This window comes from Nyctereutes procyonoides, unplaced genomic scaffold (assembly GCF_905146905.1).
Source record: "Nyctereutes procyonoides isolate TBG_1078 unplaced genomic scaffold, NYPRO_anot_genome, whole genome shotgun sequence".
Classification (NCBI taxonomy): Eukaryota; Metazoa; Chordata; class Mammalia; order Carnivora; family Canidae; genus Nyctereutes; species Nyctereutes procyonoides.
The window spans coordinates 30,711,852-30,721,378 of NW_026575121.1; the positions used below are offsets into that span (position 1 = coordinate 30,711,852).

Here is a 9,527-nt window from a genome sequence, read left to right on the forward strand (position 1 = left end):
CCTGCATGGAGCCTGATTCTCCCTCTGCCTGTGTCTCTGCCTCTCTCTCTCTCTCTCTCTCTCGTGAATAAATACATAAAATCTTAAAAAAAAGAAAAATGTGTAAATTGAAAAATATTTATGACCATAATTGCTTAATAATTGGACATGTACAATGCTAGACAGTGCACAACTTCTCAATATTGGAATCAGATTGAACATGTCAACCTCCCTTCTCATTTCACAGTAATTTCTGTGAGTGCTTTATTTATATCACAGCAACTACCAAAAATTCAACTTCAAAAAGATATGACATCATCAAAAGGAATGTTAGCATAATCTAATATCAAAACTGCCTCTAGCTAGTTGTTTGTGACAGATGCTGAAGTGTTTCCTTTGAAATTCTCAAATATCCCATCGTATTTCTGTGTGTCTGCTGCGGTGTTTCAGGGTATCTCAGGGCACACTTTGGGATTCAGCACATGCGTGGGTGAACCCATGCACACGCACTCCCATTCTTCCCTTAGTGGGCCTAGCACCTCCCAGTAGGTTTTGTTGTGACCTAACTCTAGTTATTGGTTTGATAATAGTCAGTAGGGGAGAGAAGAGATAGGGGTAGTAAGGGCAGCATAGTCTTCATGCATCTACCCTCTAGCTAGGATAAAAAGGCCACTCTTGTAGACCCAAAGAGCTTGGGGAATTTGGGGTTTCAAGATTTTCAAGTGTATCAACTCAGATGTCCCATCCAAAGAGCTGGAGTTTCATTCATTTCTAACCAAAGCAGACTGGCATAGAAGACTTGCTGAGAATTCAACCCACCTTGGAGTTCAGTTACTCTTAAAATTAAGTCTTGCGCCTAATCGGTGGCTTCTTCTTTCCTCCTACTGCAGATGAGTTTCTTTACAAAATGTGGAAGAAATCACCTAGCTTTCTCATTTTGCCCCCAATTACTTCCAGCCTTTGTCTTTTTCCAGTCTATCAACATCACTCCACCGCAACCATCTGATTACACTAGACTTATAAGTAATAACTTCCCTGAACCTCTCACAAGCTTAAAATATTTGTACCCATCAGTGTATTCCCTTCTACAGGAATTTAATTCCAATTCATCACTACTGAAAGTTTTAACAAATGCACAGCCACAGTACAGTGTATGCCACGGGTTATTAGTATCATGACTCCATCTACAAGTCAAAGTGGGGTTTTCACTGTGCCAGCCAGCCAGCCAGCAGATAATCCAGCTCCAAAATCCCATTTTAAAGTCTACTTCCTCAGGACCACTCCTGGCACCACAACCGTTTTAGGTAAGGCTCCCCAGGAAATAGACTCTGAAATGGAGATCTGCACACAGAAGTTTACCTGTGTAAACCCTGAACCAACAATTATGGGAGATGAAGGAAGTTAAGACGGAAGAGAAGAATGAGCTGAACTGTAATGGGAGTCACGGGAAGGACTTAGTCAATCCCATGTGGAGCTCTGGTGTTAAGAGTGTAACTTGTTCAAGGTTGTCCTGCCCTAGGGTAAAAGGGCCAGACATACGTATTCCTAAAGAGAATAGGCATTGAATGTAGGTTGACTCTGAAGAAGAGGTATGACTTTGAAGGAAGCAGTCCTGTTGGCCTAGGGAATGCCTGGAAAGGGACTTAGCTGCAATCAGTTTTAGCTGCCAGTATTCCCAAAAGCTAGGGGAAGTTGTACCTAAACAGAGGGATCTGGGTAGTGAACCAAGCACCCATGACACCAATACTGGAGTATCACACTAATCTGGTTAATGAGGAGAGAGAATTAAGCATTTACCCTGCCTTCCTAGGAGGATCACAGTTCATCACCAGTTGATGAGAGAAAACTCCTCTTTGCAGAAGAGTACCAGCTAATAAATACAGAAAAAATAACCGAATTATAAAAATCATCATTTTGAAACCCTTAATGAAATAACTGATTCAGACAAGGATTATAAAAGGATTGATATCATTAGGTGAAAGATATTCACAGCATACCAAAGTTATGACCCATAATTACCTGCTTATTGCACATAAAAAAGGAAACATTTACAGGAGAAATCTAGTGGGTACCATCCTACCCAAGTAATTAGACTGAGCATTATTAAACAGTGACACAACCTGAAAACATCTGGATGGGATGCAATATTTAGCACTATATACAAAATATTCTTGCTAAAAACTGTTTAACCCTCTCATTTACAGGAAATACAGGGATAGAAGACTTGAAGACTAACAGTATCTGGGGTCCTGCCCTCAAAGAACTAGATTTATAAGACATTCTACAAAAGGTAAAATATTAATGACAATAAACTGATCTATGGTGGTCAGGGGCTAGGGGCAGGAGGGAATTAGCTATAAAAACTTTTATGGGGGATGGACATGTTCTATACTTGACTGTGGTGATGGTTCTAAGACCCTTCAAATGAACATTTTAAAAGGGTGAATTTTATTGTATGTAAATTAAACCTTGAAAAACCTGACTCAACTCCAAAAAAACCTTAATTTTTAAAAATTTCTTAAGAAGAGTATTCTGACTATTCTGTTGAATTTTAAAATAAATATCTTAAAAATACAGAAGTATTTTTATATTAATATTTTCATTTTTAAGCCTAAACACAAGATTTTCTCTTATCTTGAGCTAGGACTAATTTATTTCATTTCTACCTACCAATATAACAACAAAGCAGCTTTTGCCTTAAAATGTGTTTATATAGGATTCCATAGATAGAAGAGCTATATGAAACAAATTATTACCTAATCACAAATATAGATATATAAATTCTAATTCCATCCCACATCACTTACTAAAATACTCCTACAATGTCTCTTTATAGCTCAAAACCATCAATGTCTACTGAATAAAATCTAATTTTTACCTTAGTGTTCAAGCTACCTTACCCTCTCTAAAGCCTCCCTCTCCAGAATGAACTCCCACTACTCTCCCTCATAACACCTACAAGATCCCTCTAACAGAATTCTTACCATTACCTGCACACAAACTGTGCTTTCTTGCCTTTTACTCATGCTTTCATGCCAACCCAGAATACCAATTCCTTTAACACTTTTCTAAGTACTTGCCTTTGTATTTTTCACCATTACCCAAACAATAAACTCAAATATAGAAACTATGTTTTATAAATCTTTATAGGGCCAATGGTTAGCACCAAGGAATAATCCCTGAACCTTTGTTGGATTAACTGACTACTTAACCTCTTAAAACCAAAATCCCATGCATCTGAGATAAAGCAGCTGAAGGAACTAAGTGGGTTTAGCTTAGAGAAGAAAAGCAACTCCCCATTTTAACCATAATCTCCTCTATTGCTTCCATTTTGCTCTTCTACCACTTCAACCCACAGCCCCTGAGTCCTCTTTATCTCCCAGTCTATCAGTTCCCTCCTTGGCATCACTTTCCTTTTTACCAAAAGATCAAAAACTTTCACTTTCTTTTTTTTCTTTTGCCTCCGATCACATTTTAACCTTGAACTAACTCAACCAACAGTTTTTCTCATTTTGTTGTTGAGTAGGAAAACTTAAAATATTATGCTGACTGTAATTTTATATATATAATTTTAATAATAATAGCAGCAGCAGCTGACATTTAGTACTTACCCTGCATAGGCAACAATGTCCTTTTAATAACCCTATAAGGTTACAGGTAAAGAAACAAAGAAATGCTAATTAATTTGCCCAGTTTAGATAGAGAAAGGTAGAACTGGGACTTGAACTCAGGAGGTCTGCTTCTAAGGCAGATTTAGCCACTGTGCTATATAGTTCTTCTCAAATGCGATGCTATTTTGCCAATCTCACTTAGACTTGATCAAACATTCCTTTACTAATTTCCAATCCTCCCTCTTTCCCCAAGTTAATGTCCTAATTTTGACTGGTTCATTCATTCAAAAATATACTTAGTGAGTCGATGAATAAATGAAATCATTATTTTCACATTCATTACAATCACTGAAACCAAAAATAAGAGTAAGACATGATCTTTGCCTCTTCTTTAATTCCTCAAACTCCATCTGCCCCTTCACTCTCAAAAGAAATTAATAATATTTAATAGCACTTAATGTGCCAAACACTTTACATATATGGATTCATTTAATCTACAAAGCAGTTCTCATTATCATTATCCCCAGTCTATGTATAAGCAAAATAAACAAATGGGACTACATCAAAGTAAAAAGCTTCTGGACAGCAAAGGAACTATCAATAAAATGAAAAGGCAAACTACAAACTGCGAGAAAATATTTGCAAACCACCTATCTGATAAGAGGTTAATATTCATAATATATAAGGAACTCATACAACAGAAGAAACAAATGATAATAATCATTCAGTTTATTAATTGAATTGTCCGTTTTTAACGGACAGAGGACCTGAAAAGACATTTTTCCAAAGACACACACAGAGGGCCAACAGGCACATGAAAAGATAGTCATTATCACTAATCACTAGGGAAATGTGAATCAAAACCACAATGAGATGATTTCCTCACAACTATTAAAATGGCTATAATCAAAAAGATAAAAAATAATAAGTATTGGCAAAGATGTAGAGAAAAGGGAACCCTATGCACTGTTGATAGAAATGTAATTTGGTACAGCCATTATGGAAAACTGTATGGAGGTTCCTCAAAAATTAAAAAATAGAGCTATCATACGATCCAACAATTCCACTTCAGGGTATTTATCCAAAGGAAATGAAAACACTAACCCAAAAACTGTACTCCATGTTTGTTGCAGCATTATTCACAATAGCCAAGACATGGAAGTAAACTAAGTGTCCATCAATGGATGAATGATAAAGGAAATGTGGTATGTATGTACATACATATATATATATATACACGACATATACAAACATACACACGCCACATACACACACACACATCCCACACACACAGTGGAATATTATTCAGCCATAAAAAAGGAAATCTTGCCATTTACAACACTGTAGATAAGTCTTGAGGGCATTACCCTCAGTAAAATAAGTCATACAAAAACAAATACCATACTATTTGGCACCTGCCTTCGGCTCAGGGCGTGATCCTGGAGACCTGGGATCAAGTCCCATATCGGGCTCACTGCATGGAGCCTGCTTCTCCCTCTGCCTGTGTCTCTGCCTCTCTCTCTTTCTCTCTGTCTCTCATGAATAAATAAATAAAATCTTTTTTAAAAAATGTACAGCATGGTGACTATCATTAATAATATATATCTGAAAATTGCTGAGAGTAAATCTTGTGAGAGTTCTCATCACAAGAAAAAAAAAGGAACTGACAAATGTTTATGCTTATTATGGTGATCACTTCACAATATATACCAAAATGGAATTATTATGTGATACACCTAAAATTAACAATGTTATATGCCAATTATATTACAATAAAATTTTTTTAAATTTGAAACAAATATATTATATGCCCAAGGTCACACAGCTAAAAAGTGGTAGAGCCAGAATTTAAAACCAACCTAGCTTCAGAGTCCAAGCGCTTAACCACTTCACTAAAATGCTATCAAAGTCACTGACTCCATTAGGCTTCTATCCCTCAACTACCCCACAGGACATGTAAAATATAATCCATAGTAATTAATTCATTCAACACTGACATAACTCATTTGCCTTATTTTTGTTACTTGAACACAACCTTGTTCCCATCTCAGAGCCTTTATAATTTCCTAAAACACTCTTCCTCTAGATCTGCCTTACCACCATTATGATTCAGATTCAACTTAAATCTTGAGACCTGTCCTAACCACCTTAATATAGCTCCCCACTATAAATCATCTATCACATGAAATCAATTTATTTTATAGTTACTTATCAATACCTGAAACTACCAGTTATTTATTTGTCCCCACTAGAGTAGAAGTTCCAAGAGAGTAGAGACCTCATCTATTTTGCTCACTGGTACATCTTCAGCACATAAAACAGAGCCTGATACACAACAGACACTCGGTATTTCACAAAATGGATGCCAAAATTTGTGCTATACGTTGAGATTATGAGAATGAATAGGATTCAGTTCTTATCCTCCATAAACTCTAGTCTTTATAAATACTTAACTCCTCCCTTTCTATAATAAAGGAAAATTAGCCTTTAATTTTTTTAAACTGCTAACTTCTCCACTTGACATCTTAAACCTGTCCCTGAGTCAGGGACTTCTTTGACCTCTCTCCATTAATTAAACCCTCGCTCACTTCTTTAATTTCTCCTCCTCCACTTACTGATAATTTCCCACCCACTCTCCCATATTTGAATATCCTTCCCTCAACTCTGCAATTCCCTGTTACCCCCAACATCTCTCAAAGACTCCTCATATCTCTCTATGACCACTTCCTTAAAAGTTATCAGTGACCTGGAAAGTGCTTTCACTTTTTTTAAGGATTTAACACTAAAGACTTTCAATCTTTCTTAAGACCAGAGGTGCCACTGTCTCACAGCTGTCTTAATTTTTTCATCTTTTCAGCTTTCTTCACTGTCTCCTTTCTCTCACATCTTTTATTTTTTTTCTCTCACATCTTTAAATTTGAAGCTCACTAGGGCTTCATACTCTGTTCTTGCTCCATTCTATGTCTCTGAAATATTTCATCTTCTAGTGTCCCTATTCAAATAATTATACACCATTTATTCACAACCTAAATCCTAGTTCCCACTTGCCCAGTCATATTTAACAAAAATGTGATTGAATTCTTATGCAAATCCTCAATAAAGGATTAAGCAGCTCACTTAGATAAAATAATGTGAACTAAAATAAGCAATGATGTTCTAAATAAGCACTAGAAGGCAATATTACACAACTTAAGTATGGTTTCCATGACTACTTTTTGAAATATTTCAACTAATTCTTCCATTAATTGTAATTGACAGTTTGTACAAAAATGGATCAATGATCAAAAATCACTAATAAATGTCATATATGCAATTAATCTATATTAATTTTGTCTAAAACTGCTAATATGGTTCTAGATACACAAAATTGTATTATTACACAAGTATACTAGTAGAAAGTTAAAATAGGAATTTCAGTCACAAATTAGAAGTCTGGAACAACATACAAAATAAATTCTTTGAGAGAGGTTTGTAAAAAATGTACCTAGAGTGACATAATTCAGATTCAAAGCTCAAAATTATACCTATGAGAGAAAACTGTCCATTGAGGTTTTGTGCTGTTTTCAAAAATATGATCAAGAAATAGATTTGTGTCATTGTGGTCTTCAGTTTAGATAGCAAAAGGTAGTTACATACGTTTATATCCATACGATAAACTGCTCAATCCTGTAAACAATTACAGACATGAGAAGACTGATTTACCCAGAAAAAGTGTGAACAAAGCTCCATCTTCACAATTCTGCAATAGATAAGAGCCCTAGTACACAATGGTAAACTACAAATACCTGACTTAACAGCCTAGTCCCTTTCATAATGAAAGGACATCTTGTTATTGCCTAAGACATGCACATTCAATAAATACAGTAAGCTCTGTAGCTTATTTGACAAAATACTACTATGCTTTCCCCATGTGTTGCAAGAAGCTGTGAGAAAAAAAAAAAAAAAGATGAAGCCAACTCCCAATTACCACTGTCAAAGCCAAGCTGGTGAAACAAGTCAGTCATCATCCTTCAGGGTATGTGGCATGTGAGGACAAGGAAAAGAAAACAATAGGACAGCCCTCAGCAAAAAAGACACCCACATTTTAAGAAAAAGAAAATGAAAGTGATTTAAAATCTACATCAAGAAAGATGAAGATGCAGGGAGCCTAGGAAGAGATGTAGGAGCTACTCAAATTTTCTAGTTGGTGGCAGCTAAACACTGTATAAGCAGTCATATTTCGAAGTTCTATAGCTTTCCCCCTTTCCCCACAAAACCCCCTAGGCCCCCAGTACCCTAAAGCCTGTAAGTGACAGAGGAAACAGAACATAAGATAAAGGGAAATGGCTGATAGGACGTCAGAACACAAGTGCAGCTGCAATCACATCTCCAGAATACCAAAAGGTCCAGTTATCAAAGTACAGCTCTAAAAATCTCCATCAGGCACCTTTCACATCCACATAAATCTCCATCTGCATCTCCTCTGCATAAATCTCTTTAAAACTCCATGCTTTATCCAACAGCATGATTATCTAAAACTATATATATATATATATATATATATATATATATATATATATGACACTACCCTTAACCTATACCATTGCTCCCCTTAGTGAAAGGCAGATTTTTTTTTTTAAGGGAGGTGGAAAGTGGAGGATGGAATATCTTGGCGGGGGGGGGGGGAGGGCGAGGGATAAGATACGTGCAAATACCATTGCGGCAGAGATACTGGAAACGCCACTTCCCTCACCGCTCTTGGAAATTCTCTCCGTGCAATGCCTTCTCGCCCTCTACCAATTCCCTCCTCCTTCCTCAACAATACACACACACACACACACACACACACAGACACACACGTGTCATAACCGACCGGCACCATGACCTTTTCTAACATCACATGCTTACCTCCCTCCCCCTCTCGCTGACCCCCTACAAAGACAGTCACACGCACTGGGCGGATTGTTGCCACCGCACCCTCCTCTCTCAGTTCAGCGCTTCCACCACCCAAGCGCCAAGCGCTCGGTGAACAGGTACGCAGGCACACAGGCACACAGGCACACAGGCATGCTTTCCCACATGCGTACACGCGCAGGCACGCACACACATGCGGCGTGTGGCTCGAGAAGGCCACCGGAGACGCACCTGGAGGCTGGGTGTCCGGCGCTGCTGCCCCCCTGGTCCCTGTCACTGAGCGCAGCTGTGTAAATCCTCCGGTAGCGGTCGGCCAGGGCCCGGCCTGACAGCAGCAGCTGGTAGTGACCCCGGGAGTCCGCGGCCGGCAGCCCCAGCCCCAGCCCCAGCCCCAGCCCCGCGGCAGCCACGGAACCCTCGGGAACCGGCATGAACAGCGCCCCCGGCGCCGGGGAGGAAGAGAAGGTGACGGCTGGGAAGAAGCCGTCCCCGCCGGGCCCCGAGGAGGCGGCGGCGGGGGAGGCAGTCGCCGAGCACATCATCATCCTCGCCGCCGCCGCCGCCGCCTCGTCCCTGCGGGCCGGGCAAGCAGACACGCGCGCGCACACACGGCCCTTTGCCGACGACGACGGCTCCGGCGGCGGCCTCTCGCTCCCGCGGCAGGAGACTACAAAGACAGCGTCCTCCTCCTTCTCCTCCGTCTTCTCCTTCTCCCCGCTGCGCCGCCCTCGCCGCTACCGGGGCCGCTCATCTAACCCCGCCGCCTCCGGAGTGTGAGGAGGAGGCGGTGCCGCCGCTGCCGCCGCCGCCACCGCCACCGCCGGGGCTACCCGCAATGGGAAGCTGCCGGCCGCACTGGGCATGCGCCACTCCTCGCACATGCCCAGTAACCCCAACCCTTCTCCGTCCCCTCCCCCCCTCGCCGCCACTCCCTCCGCCTCAGGCCTTTGGGTGTGGGGTGTTTGAGTTGTGCCGAGTCCGAAAGAAATCCGCTTCTCCGGGTTTTACTGGCAGCCTGAGGAAGAGTAAGGAAAGTGCTGAGAG

At 40.1% G+C, this 9,527-nt stretch overlaps 1 protein-coding gene across 1 annotated transcript in view; it reads right to left on the reverse strand.

Moving 5' to 3' along the window:
- The window catches only part of MYCBP2 (MYC binding protein 2), a 262,011-nt gene extending 252,697 nt beyond the window's left edge, over nucleotides 1-9,314 (reverse strand). The window contains 1 exon segment of the mRNA XM_055335749.1: nucleotides 8,715-9,314. Coding sequence (XP_055191724.1) covers nucleotides 8,715-9,028 — 314 coding nt within the window. The 5' untranslated portion in view covers nucleotides 9,029-9,314.
- Nucleotides 9,315-9,527: the final 213 nt, after the last annotated feature.